Source organism: Callorhinus ursinus, unplaced genomic scaffold (assembly GCF_003265705.2).
Source record: "Callorhinus ursinus isolate GAN/ISIS: 27379988/994484 unplaced genomic scaffold, GSC_fseal_2.0 scaffold102, whole genome shotgun sequence".
Lineage (NCBI taxonomy): Eukaryota > Metazoa > Chordata > Mammalia > Carnivora > Otariidae > Callorhinus > Callorhinus ursinus.
Genome location: NW_027397164.1, coordinates 389,716 through 407,102, shown reverse-complemented (window position 1 = coordinate 407,102; position 17,387 = coordinate 389,716). Strand labels below are relative to the sequence as shown.

General features: G+C 53.5%; 1 protein-coding gene across 6 annotated transcripts in view; it reads left to right on the top strand.

Annotated features, from left to right (window-relative positions):
* Positions 1 to 2,390: 2,390 nt before the first annotated feature.
* The window catches only part of MPP2 (MAGUK p55 scaffold protein 2), a 25,208-nt gene continuing 10,211 nt past the window's right edge, over positions 2,391 to 17,387 (top strand). For 2 of the 6 annotated variants that reach the window (XM_073889169.1, XM_073889166.1), the window contains exons 1-3: positions 2,391 to 2,493; positions 4,979 to 5,042; positions 10,009 to 10,127. In XM_073889169.1, coding sequence (XP_073745270.1) covers positions 5,012 to 5,042; positions 10,009 to 10,127 — 150 coding nt within the window. In that variant the 5' untranslated portion in view covers positions 2,391 to 2,493; positions 4,979 to 5,011. Of the gene's footprint in view, positions 2,494 to 2,754; positions 2,816 to 4,048; positions 4,096 to 4,978; positions 5,043 to 8,255; positions 8,449 to 10,008; positions 10,128 to 17,387 lie in introns of those variants that run through there. The other 4 variants (XM_073889168.1, XM_073889170.1, XM_073889167.1 and 1 more) reach the window with 4 other exon arrangements.

Below are 17,387 nucleotides of genomic sequence, written 5' to 3'. Positions count from 1 at the left end.
GCTAATTACAGACCACAGAGGGAGAGGACGCTATCCCCCCCCCCCCCCCGCCCGGCCTCCCCCACTCTCCTGCACCCGGGCCCCCCACCCCAAGGGGGCAGCCGCTAACTGCCATGGGATGCATTTTGGACCTTCCAACCTGTTTCCCTTCTCAGCTACTCTATTTCCCGCCAGTAGCACTCTCATTCCTTGGGGCCCACTTACTGCACCTCTGGTAGGACATTCAACTACCGACCAGAAAGTCCTTTTTGTGTCTAACACTGCCCACCTTCCTCGACCAACACCCCAGACTGGGAGCTCCAGGCGATCAGGAGCCACTGACCCTGGTATCCGACTTGGTACTACTGAAGCTAGCACCTTGTCTGAAACAAAATAGGAGCATGGTACTCTGCATCAAGAAATTCTTCTTGCCACACCGGAACCTCACTGGGCTGTTGGGAGAATCAAACAATTTATCAGCTGTAAGGTCCTGAAAAGATGTGAAGGGCTGGCATTATGTAAGGCCCTTTTAGAGAGATACTTGATACCCGTCGACTGACAGTTACTGGGGGTGTGGGTGGGGGAGTCAGTTTGTAAGAATAATGAATTGGATTCCACCTCCCTAGTGGGCCAGAATCTGGGATTCCACCTTGTCTTGGGGATCCTGAATGGAATTGAAGGTTTACTGTGGGTTGCTGTGGCATAATAGTTGCCTGATTGAGAAGAAGTAATTAATATTTCAGAGGGATTCAAGATCCTTCCACTTCCCAACCAAATGCAATTAGTTGAGTGATTCTTTGCCCAGAGGTGGACAGGTGACAGTAGAGGGTAGCCTTCATAATGGGAAGGGGACTTTTTTTCTGAGTTGAATTAGGAGGATCTTCTGGTTTGAGGGCTGAGGAGAGGGTTGGAAATAGTGTGCTCCCTCCAGCCTCAGGTTGGAGACAGAAACCTGCAATTCCAGGCTCCACCATCTGGAGTCGCTAACTAACATTCTTCTCCTCCCTCGGTAACGGGGGTGGGGGGAGCTCAGAGGCGCCAGGCCTTTCAGCAGAGTTTGGCCTGGTTTTATGGCTTTTCCCTATATCTATATACCCAAATTTATGCCCTCCAGAGCTCAGGGGTGAACTGAGTCTCTTGGGGTCCCGGGGACCAGTCTCCTGCTTCCTGGATGGATTCCCAAGTAAAACCCATTTCTGAGATTTCCAAGCAAGTTTCCAAGACGCGGTCCATTTCCTTCCCTTCCTTTCTTCCTTCCTCCCTCCCTTCCTCCCTCCCTTCCTTCTTTCTCTCATTTTATTTCTTTTTTTAAAAAAGATTTTATTTTGGGGGTGCCTGGCTGTACAGCATGCTACTCTTGGTCTCAGGGTCGTGTGTTCGAGCCCTCATGTTGGGCCTGGAGCCTACGTAATAATAATAATAATAAATAATAATAATAATAAATTTATTTTAAAGTAATCTCTACACCCAAAGTGGGACTCAAACTCACAACCCTGAGATCAAAAGCCATGGGCTTCCCCGACTGAGCCAGCCAGGCACTGCGGTCCATTTCTGGTCTTAGGAGTTCAGCTAGCAAGAAAGAGGGATGATCTCTGCATATTCTGGAAGACAATTAGAGGAGCTGGGGGACACTGAGGTCAGAGAAGTACCGTGGCTGGCCCCATATGCTGTCTGAGCGGAGGGTGGTCTCCAGGCTGAACCTACAAGTATTCCAAGGCCACACACTATCTTTTACCAGCAGGTCTGGGGTGGAGCTGGAGGCTGGCGAAGGCAGACACCTAACTGGGTTTAATACTTTATTTACTTCTTGAGATGGGACTCTGAAGAAGGATAGCGAGTTACTTCTTTCCGTATTCCATAAGCAGGGGGTATGGACCAGCTCTCCCATCCAGACTTAAAATAAGATCTTGAACTCCCTCTGGAAGACGTTTCCCCCGTCTTTGCAAATTCTTCCAGAGACTCTGGGATCCAGCTATCCACCATTCGAGTCCTTCGAAGCTGCCTCTGAGCCCGAGACCCTATGGGGATGGGTCTCCTGCCCCTCGGGGATCTCCCTAAACTCCTCCTGTTCCTTTTCCCAGTTGGGAAACAGGATAACGGGGAAAGGTGAGGCACGCCCGGAATTGAACCATGGCTCTAAGCTGAGAGAAGGGAGCGGAGTAATCTTTCACCATCGCCCTTTTAAGGGATCGCGGGGCGCCGAGGGACGCTAGTGGGTACGGGTCCTAGCCCCTGCTTCCCCGAGTGGAACGCGAGCACGGGGTCTTGGGCTGTGCGGTTTCTCCCAAACCACTACCTCCCCGCCTACCCTCTAGCTGCACGGAAAGACGACTTTCTCCGGCTTTTCGTGCGGCATCCAGGTCCCCCTCCCTTCTTCTCCCCTCTCGGTCTCCGCCCCCTCGCGCAGAGGAGGCCTCGCCGCTTTAAGAGCCTGGGTAGCGATTGACAAGCAATAAACGCGGAGCGCGGGGCTGCTCTGGAGCCGCACCGAGCTAGGGGCTGCCCCGGGCGCAGGTAGGCGCCCCCCGACTCCGGGCCAGCGCCCACCCTAGGGCCCTTGTTTCCTCTTCGTCCAGGCACAGCCCTATTCTCCGGGTCGGGTCTCCCCCGGCCCCTTCCCTCAGGCCGGTCCCCTCCCTCTCCACCGCCCGCCTCCCTCCTTTCTCGGGGGCTCCTAGGGAGAAATCAAACCCCGCTGCTTCTTGATGCTGGCCCGCGCGGTTAGGGCTCCAGAGTAACATCGGGCACAGAGCTGGTGAGCTGTGCGAGGCTCCGGTATCCGCGAGGCCTCTTCGGGGGCTGTGCGGATTCGGGGGACTTTGGAGCCGGGCATTACGTAAGAACCGCGCTGTTAGCGCTTCCGGGGGGTGGGGGCGCGCGACAGAGGTTGTGTGGGTCCCGGTGCACCCTCCCGGCCCCCTTGGGAGGCCAACACCTCAACCTTCCCTGGGAGGGGGTCCTGGGAAGGGGGGCGCTCTGCTTCTTTCGCCTCCCAGGCTGTAGGGAGGGCGGGTCGGGTTCGGGGGCCAGGGTTAGGGTCTGGAGACCTGAGGGCGGATCGGTGCCAGGAGAGTAGAGCTGGGGTCAGAAAGTTAGGTCAACTATGGGGGGGGGGAGGGAGAGTGAGGACGGGGGCGGGGGGGGCATCCATTCAGTGACCTCATCCCCTGGTCTCCCGCGGGCGCGCTCGCAAAGAGCCTTCTTTGATGGCTCGCAACACGCCCCCCTTCCCCCAGGTCCTAGCGCCCAGCCAGTTAGGGCCCGGCTCGTGGGGCGGGGGCTATCCGATTGTCGGTGCGTGCAGGTCCGCACGTCTCTAGACCCCCCGCCCCGCCATCCCTCAGTCTGTCTACCCCTCCCCACGACCTGTCGGTCTTCAAAGCGCCTTTGTCAGACCTTTCTCTTCAACATCTCTTTGTACGTGTATTAATGGAGGGATGGGTGGGTGGGAGGTTGGAGGAAACCTCCCCCTTTCGCGCCTGGTCCGCATCACCAACTGACCCTGGGTGGTGTGGATAGTCTGGAGGTAGGGGTGAGAAGACACCGAGGCCCGGGCGTTTGGAAGCCGAGGTGCGCGTTCCCAGAAGCCTGGGCCCTGGACCTTGGCCCGTAGCCAGGCTGGCTTGCCTGGCACTGCCGTTCTCCTGTGGGCACAAGCCAGGCCCCGCCCTCCCAGAGGACGGGGTGGGGGTGGGGAAGAGCTAGCCGACGCTGTGGGAACTGATTACCCAGAGAAGAACCCAGGCAGGCTGGGCAAGACTCCAGGGGACAGGATCCTCCCTGCCTCTTCTCACCTTCCGGTCTCTAAGGAAGGAGGATGTCTGGAGTCCCCCCTGCCAGTAACTGTCAGGGAGAACAGCAGCAGCCGGGAGAAGGCTCCAGGTTCCAGGTGGTAGGGACCTTGGCTGGGGAAGGAGGGAAGGTATAGGCACAGCAGGGCTTGGCACAGGGGCGCTGGCACAGGAGATCCTGGGCATTTCTCCCAGCGTGGGTGCTAGCCTGACAGGGGGTGCCCTTCTTTCCCTGAAAACTCCTTTCTTCCACGTCTTTAGGGGACGACCCAGGAAGAAAGGGAGTCATCCCCCAACCTTTGTAATTTCTGCTACCTAAGCTCAGGTGACCAGCTCTGGCCTGGGGGCGGAAGGGATGGGGCTAGAGAGCGTTTTCTTAAAACCTGGTGATGGTCCCTCTGGGTAGAATCCTTTCTTAGGGTGAGGGGAAGTTGTGGCTCCCTATCCCCGGGGCCCAGCAGGCGTTCAGTCTTAAAGTGGGCGCTGCCAGCTGCTTCCCTCTTCTCCCCTCACTCCTGCTGTGAGCCACTGCCTCTAGTTGTCATGGCAACTGAGAATTAGGGTTTTCTCCAGCAGTAAGTACCCCGGAAGGCAAGGGGAAGAAGGGTAGTGGTGCCCCCCTGCACCCTCCCCTGGAGAATAGGGAGCCCCGTGCTTTCCTTGTCTCAGCTCTGCACTAAGAAGGGGCAAAGGGAGAAAGAGGAAGTCAGGGAGGCCTTGGGAAAGTATCACTTCATTTCTGTCAGCCAGAGAGACAAATGTTTGTAGAGAATCTACACTGGCTAGGGTTGGGATCCAGAAGCAAAACAGATGTAGTTCTTGACTTCATGGAGCTTACAGTCTAGGAATGCTCATCTTTCCTGCTTTTGACTCAAATTCTGGACTCCTACCACCCCCAAAATAAATAAAGGACAAATGGCAGGCAGAAACACAATTTTTTTTTTTTAAAGAGTCATAAAACCTGGGTGTTCAATGTAGCTCTCTTTATTAGCTTCGTGACCTTGGGCAAAGCAATTAACCTCTCTGATCCTCCGATCTCCTCCTCCTGGGAGAAAGGGGCATGAAATATCTGCTCTTCCTGCCTCCCAGGACTGTGGGATCATGCAGTCTCTGGGGAATGCCCTGACCCTGAGGAGAGGCCCTTCCTAATTCCTTCCCCCATTGCTTTGCCATTGTGCTTTCTCATTCTTTTCTCTTCCCTCCTCCAGGAGAGACATTTCAGGGCCCTTGCAGACCTCACCATGCCAGTTGCTGCCACCAACTCTGAGTCTGGTAAGAAGGGGCTGAGGATGTCCATTTGTATCTGTGGTTCCTGCAGTGCCAGGCAGGGACTTGAGCGGGGAGAGCGGCAGCCATCAGGCACTCTGGCAGCCACCTGTAAGAATAACCCTTCCCCCACCGCTGCTCCATCCTGCTACTCAGCCTTTCCTTCAGGCAGCTTCTATGGCCCCCGCTGCACCTGCTCCAGGGTGGGGCCAGAGACACAGCTCAACTCATCTCCGTGGAGGGCAGAGGCATGTACGCTCCAGAGATGATCCGCAGTATTGCCAGAGGGCAATGGCCTGGGGCCAGGCTGGTTGGTGAGGTGGCCCTTAGGACCTGGCCCTTGGAGGATGGCTTGGGGGTGGAGGACAGCCTGGGGCCACCAGATGGGTAGACTAAAGCAGCATGTGCCAGAGATGGGCGTGTGGCTGTGTGCGTGGAGAATGCCAGCTCAGGAAGCCTGCACTTGCTTCTGTGGGAGGTTGTAGGGCAAGGGAGCGGGTCGCCCAGATGAGCTAGGAAGCCTCAGGAGCAAATTTCTTAACCTCTTGGAGCCTGTGTCTCTTCTATAAAGAGGTTGATGTGAAACTCTAAGGCTATGAGGCGGAAAGAATATTCCTGATAGTAGTATTCACAGTTATGCTGCGCTGCTGGGTTATTACCTCAATTAGCCTGTGACTTTGGGTCCTTTTTAGGACCTAGGTTTTCCCATCTGTAAGATGAGGTTATTGGACAAGAGAAGTGTTCTTAAATTTTCTTGGTCCTGGATCCCTTTTTGAGAATCTGATGACAGCTGTGGGCGTTCCTCATAGACAAATGCTTCTCTATGCACAACATCTGCATTCCACTCTGGGGAATGCAGGAATTCCACCCTGTGTGCTGTCAGGGACCTACCAGGTGCAGATCCCTATGCTAGAGGCTATGGGCCCTCACACTGCAATCAGCTCTGGGTTTGCTCTGATTTGTCTGACATTCCCCTGCCTGGATGCCTCCTGCCTGTGCAGCCCCTTCCCTTGCTCCAAGGCTGCTGCTGCCTCTGCAAGCCATTCCAGGCCTCCCAGTTTGGTTAGTATGTCTCTCCTGTCTCTCCCCTCTGAGAAAGTGAACCAGGACAGTGAAGGCTGCTGTGGGTAGGCTAGACCCTAAACTGTGATACCCTTGCCCTCCAGGAAAGACCTTTTCTCCGTGTAGAAGAGGAACTGTACTAATGTCCCCCAGCTTTGGCAGCCTTGGAGGGCTCAGTGCCCCCACGTTGTGTCCAGCCTGCTGAGCCCCCTGGGCTCTTCCTCTGCTCCAGGCTGCCCGGGCCCCACTGTAAGCTGCTTAGGGGTTAATTAAGCCCATCTCTGAGCCTGTGATTAAAGGCCTCTCTCTCTGGGGCTGCCCAGTAAACCCATTAATAGTGCCTGGCAGGGGTGTAGAGGGGGGAGAATTTGACTTTCCTGCTGTAGGCCACTTGATGGGGGCATGGTGGGGATGCAGTGGGGTCCAGGCAGGGAGTGGAGGCCAGGGCCTGCTTACTCTGAGGACCCCTGGGGCCCCTGGGTGTTATGCCCTGGGCTACTTCTGCCTTCCCATATCCAAAGGAAGGAGGACAGGAACTAGCTGCTTAACCTCTAGGATCCTGAGTTTCCTCTTCTGTAAAAAGATGATGTGCGACCCAAGCTATGAGTCTCTTGGCCCTTCCTGCAGGCGGCCCTCTCTGCTCCCACCCTAGGCTGGATTGGCTCCTGGCATCAAAAATCTAATGATGGGCCTGCTTCTTCCCATTTGGTGGCCATTACACTTCCTACAGTCCCCATAGGAGAGACAGCTGTGGTCAGGGTCACCCGCCTCTGAGGTCAGGGTTACCCTCCCTCTCCCCGCTCCCTTCCCAGGGAGATTCCAGCCTTGGGATCTGCAGGGTGAAGCCAACAATTCTCTTCCCTATGGGTCAACATGCCTCTGTCATTGTGGAGGGGAGATGGTATGAGTGTATTCTTGCAGAGAGACCCAGGTCTACTTCTAGTAAAGTAGAAGTAAACCCCTCAGGGGCCCTTTCCTGAGGGTTGAGGACAGGTTGAAGGATATGTGGGCTATAGCATGGACAGTGTTCAGAGAACTTGCCCCAGGAGTCTCCAGACCTGGAGCGCTACCCTCTCTGCCCTCTTTACTTGACTCCCTCTTTTCTTGAATCACGGCTGGGTTGTGGGCCGTTTTGAGGTGGAGCTGTCCCTTTAAATCTCCCCTGCATCCCTGGGTTAATGTCCTGGTGTGTAAGCCCTCCTGCTGCCATGGCAACCAGGGGTGCGTTTTGACCTGGTGTCACTCCTCAGGGAATGGCTGTCTGGAGGCAGCAGCAGTTGATGGTGTCCTCATGGTACAGGGTATCAGAGGAATGGAGGCCCTGGGCTGGGGTAACTGCCAAGTCCTTTGCTCCTGCCCACCGGGGTCCCTGATGTGAGAATGCACCCTCACCTTTTCCCTTCCAAGATGCCAGACTTGCCTGCCAGGCACCGTCCCTAACCTAAGGGGAGGAGCTAGTGCGAGATGGGGGAGGGGAGGGAGCCGCTGCTGAGATGTGGGTCAGACTGTGAGGCACCCCTCCCAGCCCAGGGTGGTGCCGCTCCCCTCCCCTCCTTTTCCTCCCTGTCTCCCCAGCCTCCGCCCCCCCATGGCTAGCAGGTAGGGGGAGACATTTGGGGCTTGAGGTATTTGCCCCGTGCCACAGTGGTGCCCCTGCTTCTGGCCCAGGACTGAGAGTCATTCTTGGGGGCTTCCTTTGATCCTGAGGAGGGCATTGTAAAGGAAACTGGGCCTGGAGAAGGAACGTAGAGGTCCGAGGGCAAGAGGAGGAAGTGGCATGCGTGTTTTAGAGGAGAGACTTCCAGAAGGGGTGGGGCGGGAACAAGCTGGGGCCAAAACCCCACCCCGCCTTGGGTTTCCCGCCCCTGGACTGTGACGGGGGGGGGGGTCTCTGAGCACCACCTCGGTTCTGAAGGGGCAGCAGGGGTTAACCCCCTGCCCCGCAGACCTCCCCTCAGCCGCCCCCTCCTGACCCCCGCTGGTGCGAACACGGGGTGGGGGGATCAGGCCCCGGGAGGACCGGGACTCTCTTTCCCACCGCCCCCCTCTCAGCTCCTGTACCGCCCCCTCCCCACCCGGCTGCTCCAGTCGGGGCTTTGGCCAATCAGCAAGGCGGTCAGGGAGACTGAGCCTTGCTATTGGCTGATCCTGCAGAGGGCGCTCCCCGAGTCCCGCCTCCTGGAGCGCTGCCCGCCTCGGGCTGCCAAGGCAGCGGCAGCTGCCTGGAGGCTACTCCAGGAGCCCCGGAGCCGGGGGTGGGGGGCAGCCATGGCGGGCAGCCCAGGCAGCGGGGCCTCCTTGGAGGGTGTATCCCTGGGCTCTTCTGAGGAAGCTGATCTCCGGAGGGAAGGTAGGGAAAGGTGGGGTGGGGGGGCGGGGGGCGGGGGGAACTGGCCACTTCATCTACCCTCCTTCCTCGGGGTTTGGGCATCTGGAGAGGGTGCCCCGGGAGCGGGCCCTCGGGAGCCTAAGGGAGCTGGCCTGGGCAAGGGGGCACTAACTCCGCCCGGGCTCTGTCCTCCAAGGCTGACAGGCTTGTGAGTCTGTAGGTGAGGATGGCTGGGGAGGGTGGATCCCAGGATACCCTGGCAGAGTGGGAAGGGTGCCTGCCCTGGCTTCTTTCCGAGGCCACTAAGGGCCTTGCAGGTGTCTGATCAATACCAAGCCCTGGCCTGGGCAGGAGGGGTCTAGAGGGCAGGCTTAGATCTTGTTTCTGGAGAAGGTGGGGAAGAGGGGATCCCTAAGGCATGTCTGCTTCTCCAGTTTCAGTGCCCCCTCCTCCTCATCCCTATTCCCTCCTGGAGGAGGGGGCACTGACAAGAGTAGTGAGAGGAGCCAGGGACTGTACCCAGGCCCCCTCCACGGCTTGAGCGCTGTTATGTAGATGCAGGCGTGGGTGGCTGGGTGGCAGAGTAATGATACCCCCTGCCCATCTCTGCCCCCAGCTGGGCACACTCTGCTCCTTCCTTCCTCCCCCCAGAACCTGCCACAGCCAGGAGCTCCCACCTCCGTGGGTGGGTACAGACAAGCCCTACCTCAGACCTCAGCGGCCACTGCTGTAGCCCAGTGTCAGGTGTTCTCATGTCCTTGGTTATGTCCCATGCCAGGCTGAGAGGTTGCTGATCCTTGGGCTGACTTGGTCTAACCTCTGCCCTTTGGTGCCCACAGCACCCGAGGGTGCCTGTCTCCCTAGCTCCTGTCAATGTTCTGGGCTGCAGCTTTGGCTTCCTATGATCTATATTAACTTCTCAATGATAATAGATCACTCTCTGTCAGAGCTGAAGGGCCTGTAGACCCTGTCTAGTTCCATTAACCCATTTTACAGGAGGGAAAAACTGAGGCCAATGAGGGACCATGACTTTTGGAAAATTGCACGGAATTAATTAGTGGTGCTATTTGTACTGGGTATCCTGTGTATGCTCTGGCCTCCTGCATGGCTGCCTGCTTGACAACACTCAGGGACACGCTCCAAGTACTCTCTCTCCTATCCCTGAGCACCCTAGGTGCAGGTGGCTGAGTCCTGAGACTTCAGTCCATCCAGAGATCAAGCGAGGAGTCTGTGGCTCTCTAGTTCAGGGCAGAACCTGGAACCTGACAACTGCTTCCCTTTCTCCCTTCCTCCCACCTCAGAATCCATTTCCTGCTTCCTAGACCCTCCCACCTGGCCAGGTTGGCATTACCTAGGGCCTAGAGAACAGGTCGAGGAAACTGTCCCCCTCCCTCACCCCTAGACACCTGCCTCAGACATTCAGGGGCCGGGAGTGCCTGTGCTGGGCAGGGGGGAAGTGCTGCTGGAGAGGGGTCATCTTCTGTGGGACACGGGGTAGGAGGGGGTGGGGTGGCTCTGGTGTGCTTTGGTCTCCTGTGCCCAGCTAGCTCCTGTGTCTCACTGCCTGCCCCTTCTCCCCAGCCATGCAGCAAGTCCTGGACAACCTCGGATCGCTCCCCAATGCCACGGGGGCTGCAGAACTGGACCTGATCTTCCTTAGAGGCATTATGGAAAGTCCCATAGTGAGATCCCTGGCCAAGGTACAGTGCTCTAGGGAGGTGGGCACAAGGGCACTGGCCTAGGGAGTTTATGGGGTGTTGGCGGTAGGGTGCCTGGGAATGGGGCATGTGGCCCAGAATACCCGTGGAGAGGCTCTGCATGAATATCCGTGCCCAGGTGATGAGTCTTCATGACTGCAGGTGGCCGGCTGTCCCGTGCCTGGCCGGTGGGAGTGTGGACATGCCCATGAAGATGCGTGTGACTGCGGCTGGTGGGGGGTGGGACTGGTGCCTGTGCATTGCAATCTCCAAGAGTTCGTCCTGCCTGTCCCCTCTGCCTTTGGGCATTTTGTGCAGATGTCTTTTTAAGGTCACCTGCCACGCTCCAGGTGGGGGAGAAACTCACTAAGAGAGAAAGTTATTAAACAGTTTGGTAATGGCCATGATAGAGGCAGATGCACTAGGTGTTTTAGGAATGTAAAGGACAGATGCCTAACCTGGTCTGGGGTAGCCAGGGAAGGCTTCCTGGAAGAAGGGCCACTTGAGCTGAGTCTGGAAGCCTGAGAAGGAGGGGGAGGGCATTTGGGGCCAAGGGAAGAACTTGAGCAGAAACAGAGGTGAGAAAAAGCCAGAAGTCTTGGGGGGACTGTAAGTGTGGGTGTGAGGCTGGAGCTTCAGGTACGAGACGGGGAGTGTAAGCTGCAGACATGCTCACAGGTTGTGGAGGGCACAGGGGGCTGTGCTGGGGGCTTGGGCCTTGTCCTGTGATGTCCTGTGAGTGACATGGAAACTTTCGTGGGTTTTAAGCAGGGGCGTGATGATGGGACATGGACGTTTTAGGAGCATCCCTCTGGCAGCCACATGGAGGATGGTTGGAGGGTCATGGCTGGAGCTGGGAAGGCCAGAATTGGGGATGACCCTGAACTAGACCTGTGGTAACCTAGGGCTTGAGGGAGGGGAGGATGAAAGAAGTATTTAGGAAGCGAATTGGCAATGCTTGGTGTTTGGGTGTGGAAGGTGAGGGGTGGGCGTAGCAAGGCACTCAGGATTCTGTACAGGGGAAGTAAGAGGCTGGTGCCACCGTCAGCTCAGAGGCAGGGTTGGGGCTTGGGAGTGGGGTAGAAGGGTGCCCCCTTTCCTGGGGTAGAGGCAGTGGAGTTGCAGGGAATCATGTCTACTTGCTCAGATTTTTCAGAGAAGGGGAGCAGTTGTCTGCTGGAAATTAGGGATCAGGGTTGAACCAGTGGATTTGGAAATGAAGACTCAACCAATCGCTGAAGGGAGGGGAGAGGGACCCCACCAAAGCCAGGGAGCAGGATGGACAGAGCCCCAGACTGGCTGTGGCAGGTGCCTGACTTTCTGGGGTGGGGATGATTTAGTCCCGGGATGCTGGGAGTAAAGGGGGTGGCTTTGGCCCAGGTCTTGCGCTGGGTGTGGGCTGTGGAGGCTGAGATGCTGGGTTGGTGTGAAGGGGACAGGGGAGAGGAAGTGTCTCAGAGTATCACCTCTGGGGCCCAGACTGGGAGGGACAGGGAAGGGGACCAGGAGGAGACAGAGAGGCAGGAAGAAAACGGAGGTGAAGGCCTGGGGGCTCTCTGAGGTTGCAGAGTGTTTGGGGAGAGAGTGGAGAGCTGTAAGAGAAGGCAGAGGTCAGAGAGAGGGAGGTGGCAGGTTTCCAAGGAGGACAGCTCGGTGGGGGGGGGTGACATGACAATTTAGGGTGTGGCTGCGGTGGACAGGGTGGTCAGCAATGTTCAAGAGGCCCAGAAATGGAAGGTTTGCATGTGGGGTGGCCTTGGAATCTAGGGTATGGTGGGCATCGGGGTGGGAGAAGACCGAGGCAGGCTCAGGGTCTCCAGGAATGGTGGTGGGGTGACCAGGAAGTTGGCAATGATGGTGATGAGACAGTGGGAGAGGGTAGCCAGGTGGCAGCTTTTCCACATTGTAGGGATGTAGGGACTCTGTCACAGGACGGCTGTGGCCGGCTCCAGCATGGGGTGTGGAGGGCGAGCAGGCCCCACCGGCGGGAGAGAGCTGTGCCGGGGATGCTGTGTCCCCGGGGACACCTGTGTGTCCCACAGGTCATGGGGGGCGTTCCATGTGTAGAATGGCTGAAGCCCCAGGGAGGCTGCTAATGGCAGAGGGTATAAGTGGAATGTTCTGGGTAGGAGAAAACTGAGCAGACTGGGGTGGGAGGGGGGGATTGGAGAAAGGCAGAACGCTTCCATTCAGTGGTCAAGGATTGTATTTATGGATTAAAAATAAAAAGGAATCGAGCATGTTTCAAACAAAGAGAGTGTGAACTCGACCAGGGCAGGTGTGTCTGTCTGTGTCCTGGCTGGGGGCCGAGAAGAGTGCCCTGCACACAGTAGGTGCTCACGGAATATTTGCTCAATGAATGAATACAAACAGTGTAGGAAAAAAACCTAAGAGCCCTGTGAGTATCACCTCCAGGATGGGGATGCTTGGCCACAGAGTCTTGCGTTCTTGCTATGTCTTTGTAAGAAAGAAGAAGTGTGATGCAGTTGGTGCCCCTCCTTGGTCCCACTTCCCTGGCTTTCCCTCCCCTTAGGTGACCACTGGCTTGAGGTTGATGATGTCCTACCCCTGAATGTTTGCCTGTCTTGCCTACGGATGTGTTTAGATGTACACAATCCGCCGCTAGCCTATGGGATTTTAAACTTTCCTTAATGGAATTAGATAGCGCAAGCCGCTTAGGTTTGTGAGATTTCTAGTTCATATAAGTAATATGATTATTGACATAAGTATAGATGTAGATACAGATAGATTCATTTTATTTTATTTTTTAAAGATTATTTATCTATTTATTTGACAGAGAGAGCGAGTACAAGCAGGGGGAGTGGCAGAGGGAGAGGGAGAAACAGACTCCTTGCTGAGCAGGGAGCCCGACGCGGGGCTTGATCCCAGGACCCTGGGATCATGACCTGAGCCAAGGGCAGACGCTTAACTGACTGAGCCACCCAGGCGCCCCAGAGAGATTCATTTTAACTGTTGTGTGGTGTTCCAGTATACAAAATAGAGCCCGATATATTTGTCTGTTGGTTCTCCTACTGAGAGACAGGTACGTTGTTGATTTTCCGCTATTCAGGATGGCGCTGCGGGGAGCGTCCTTGAATTCCTCTGCTTCTGCACATGTGTGAAAGTCTCTCTAGGGTGGACACTGGGCAGTGGCATTGCTGAATATGCACATTTTGACCCTTCACACCTGTAACCTGCCAAAGCTGATTTCAGAGTAGGATTTATTAGACCTCTGGATGGAGCAGGATTTAACATCACCTCTGGGTCACGTTAGCAGTTGCTTCTACAGTGAGACAGATAATGAAAGAGGGGGCTTTCAGGATGGCAGAATCTTGGGGTTAGAGGGCCCCCTCCAAAGCATGATTGCCCTCGATAGTGTTCTTCTTCAGTGTCTTGGTCTGATCCACCTGACAGCTCTCCAGTGAGGGGATTGCTGCCTGTATGACTATCACTCACTCAGTCAACCATCTTCAATTTGACGAATATCTATGGCATGCTCACTGAATACCAGATGTGGTGCTGGGGCTGTGGGAATGAGCTGTCAGAGAGTTTGTTCTCTGGAGGGAACCCAACTCTGTTGGGCTGGGACCTCACCGTACAGCCTAACTGAGAAGTTACTGATGAGGTAGATCAGACTGTAAACATAAACTCCCTTCTCCAGAATTGTTCTTGGGGATAAGCTGGTCGGAATTGCCTCCCAGGAGATTCCCAGGATGGTTCCAGATGCATAAAGCACAATAGAAGGCGGTGCGGACCTTTCTTCAATACTGAGACTCCCAGTGAGAGGCTGGTGGGCTAGGGGGACCCTGTGACTTCTCTCCATCGAGCTGTGAGACAAGCAAGAAGTGCATCTCCTTAACCGCCCCTCTGAGCTCATAAGAATCCCTCCCATCCCTGTACGTGTGCCCCTTTGCAGTGGAACTTTGTCACTCCTTCATCAAAAGGTAGAGTTTCTCCATTCTTCAATCTGGGCTTGACCACATGACTTGCTTTGGACAATGGGACCTACTTTTTACGCCTCATCGATTTTAATGATTATGTGTACAGAGGTACATTTCTAACCTAACAGACAAAAGTACTCAGATCAAAGATCCAGTTGTAAAAACTTGGTTCTTTTGGTGAAGTGGCCCATAAACTCAGGAATAGTCAAACTGGGACTGCCTTGGTAGCTATTAATCTCCTTCCCTTACCCTTGTGGAGTGGAGCTTGCCTCTCCCCTCTGGGGCTGTGCAGACAGGGTGGGAGGGGCTGGGCTGAGTAGATATAGGACCAGGGAGGGGCAGGGCCTGAGGGGACAAACCCAGAGTGTAAAGGCTCTGGAGGGAAGTCAAATGTAGCCAACAGATCATAAATCCAGGGGGTTGGCTCAGACGACAGGTGGCAGCGCTAGCAGGTGGGTGACATCTGGGAGGGCTGACTTGGATCCAGCAGCAGGTGTTCCGACAATAGGCAAGGCCAAGGTGAGCAATCCAAGTCAGGTGACATTCAGAAATTCAGGTGAACTGTTACCAGTGGGGACATGTGCCAGCTGGGAGGCCTGTGATCTAATCCATATGAGATGAGATAGAAAGAACATGGAAGAGTCACTGGCTGGCTGTGTGATTTTATTTTGTCTAACAACCTCTCTGACCTTTAGTTATTTCTTCTGAAAAGTGGGGATAATGATGTCTCTCTTTCAGAGTCATGGTGGGCATGGGGAAAGTCTTGGATGCAGAAGTGCTTTTCAAACCATAAGGAATTGTTACAATGCAGTCTTGGCCATTGGGCTAGAGTTCACTGGGAAGACTCCACTCCTGTGATAGGGCTGGGGTGAGACAATTGACAAAGCAAGACAGGGTCCTAGAAGAATGAAGGATGGCGGGGGTGGGGTGTCACTGAAATAGAGACTCTGACCAAGGGACATGACAAGTGGAAGCTACAGTGGTGGGGAGCTCAGTGTATCAGCCAGCTTCTGCTGTGTAACAAACCATTCCACAGTTTAGTGGCTTAAAACAACCATGTTTCATTTCTCATGATCTTTTTGATCATTTGGGTGGTTTTTCTGGTCTGGGCTGCTCATTTCGGGCAGGGTGGCCTAGGACATTCTCCTTCACATGACTGGTGTCCCAGCTGGGAAGGCTGCAATGTCTAGGATGGCATCCTCTCTTGTCCTCTAGGAGGGGGCCCAGGGTTCTCCCCAAGGCAGTCCCAGCAGCAAGGGAGGACAAGCCCCAAGTCCCAAGCACTTTCCAGGCCTCTGCTTGCATCACATTTGCTAATGTCCCACTGACCAAAACAAATCACATTGTCAGTTCCAGATGTAAGAGTGATTTTACCCTCTGGCACACCATTCTCTGGGACTCCTTTCAGTGTTTGAGCTATTTAATTATGAGCCTAGACTTCAAATGAGAATTCCCTGTCTTCTGCCAATATCAGAGAGGTTGGCATGGGAAGGCAGAGGGAAAAGCTCTCTAAGAAATGGCTCTGTGGTGTTTCTGCTTTTGCAGTCTGCTTCTGGCTGTGGATCAGGAGCTGACAGATCGGGATTCAAGTACCGGCTGCACCATTAGCTAGCTGTGTACTTGGTCCAGGCAAGGCTTCAGGAAAGTCTCCCAGCCAATGCTGGTAAGAGGACAAAGCGGCCCAATCCCCATGGAGGGGGGTTGTCAATATCTAACAAAACCACACCTGTATCTCTTGCTTGATCCAGGAACTTATGTGGAAGACTTCTCTACAGATAGACAACAGCTGTACCAGGCTATTCACTGCAGCTTTATTTGCAATAGTAAAATATTAGAAACAACGTAAATACCCATGAGATTGGTTGAATAAATTATGGCCCTCCAGTCATGAAGTGAGTCAAATGTAGTAATTAAAATATAATAATAATAATAATAATAATAATAATAATAATGGAAGATCTCCATGTAGCAGCTTAGAGTGATTTCCAGGGCATATTGTTAAGTAAAAAAACCAAACAACAAACCAAGCCAATTAAACAAATAAACCAAAAACCCAAGGAATCAAAGAGTGTGTATTGTGTTCTATTTTTTATGTAAAAAAGAGAAATATTTACTTATTTTTGTGAAAAGAAACAGAATAAACCAAAACTAATGAAAATCATTACCTCTAGTGTGGGTGTGAATAGGGTAGAAGATATGAGGATGGAAAGGAGACTTCCTTCAATTTACTTTTTATATAGATTTAAAATGTGAACCATGTAAATGTTGTACATATTCCAACAAAACAAATAAATTAAAAAAGAATGAGAAAAGCGAACTCTGAAACTAAGTGCAGATAAGTGAATCTATCCACATATTAAATTGTTAGCATAAGCATACAGAAAAGGGAATTAATTCTAGTTACTTTTGCTCACAATATTCTGACTGTATACCCTATGTGGGATATATTCTAAGGCTGTACTGTTTAATACAGTAGCCACAAGCCACATGTGAGTATTTATTTAAATACTTAAAATGAAAATACCGAAGTAAACCAAAATGCTGATATAAAATTAAAAGTTCAGTTTCTCAGTCGTAGTTGTCATATTGCTCAGTGGCCACATGTGGCTACCACATTGGGCAGCACAGTTGTTGAACATTTCCGTAAATGCTGTAAGTGCTTTTAGACTATTCGGAGGATAAAAAGAACTGCAGATGAATCTTGACTTTTACTGAAGTTTGTGATAGGTAGCAGCGGTTGTTTAGCAATTTTGAAATATTTTTTAATAATAGAGGACAGGACAAATAAATAAATGTATTAATGTTCTTGGGAAATAAATTATCACTGAGGGAGAAGGGAGGTACAAATACAGAATGAGAGAAGATGAGGAAAATCTTGCAGAGTTAAATTTTTAAAAAATTTTTTTATTGTTATGTTAATCACCATACATTACATCATTAGTTTTGGATGTAGTGTTCCATGATTCATTCTATGTGCATAACACCCAGTGCTCCACGCAGAACGTGCCCTCTTTAATACCCATCACCAGGCTAACCCATCCCCCCACCCCCCTCCCCTCTAGAACCCTCAGTTTGTTTTTCAGAGTCCGTCGTCTCTCATGGGTCGTCTCCCCCTCCGACTTACTCCCCTTCATTCTTCCCCTCCTGCTATCTTCTTCTTTTTTTCTTAACATGTATTGCATTATTTGTTTCAGAAGGACAGATCTGTGATTCAACAGTCTTGCACAATTCACAGCGCTCACCATAGCACATACCCTCCCCAATGTCTATCACCCAGACACCCCATCCCTCCCACCCCCGACCACTCCAGCAACCCTCAGTT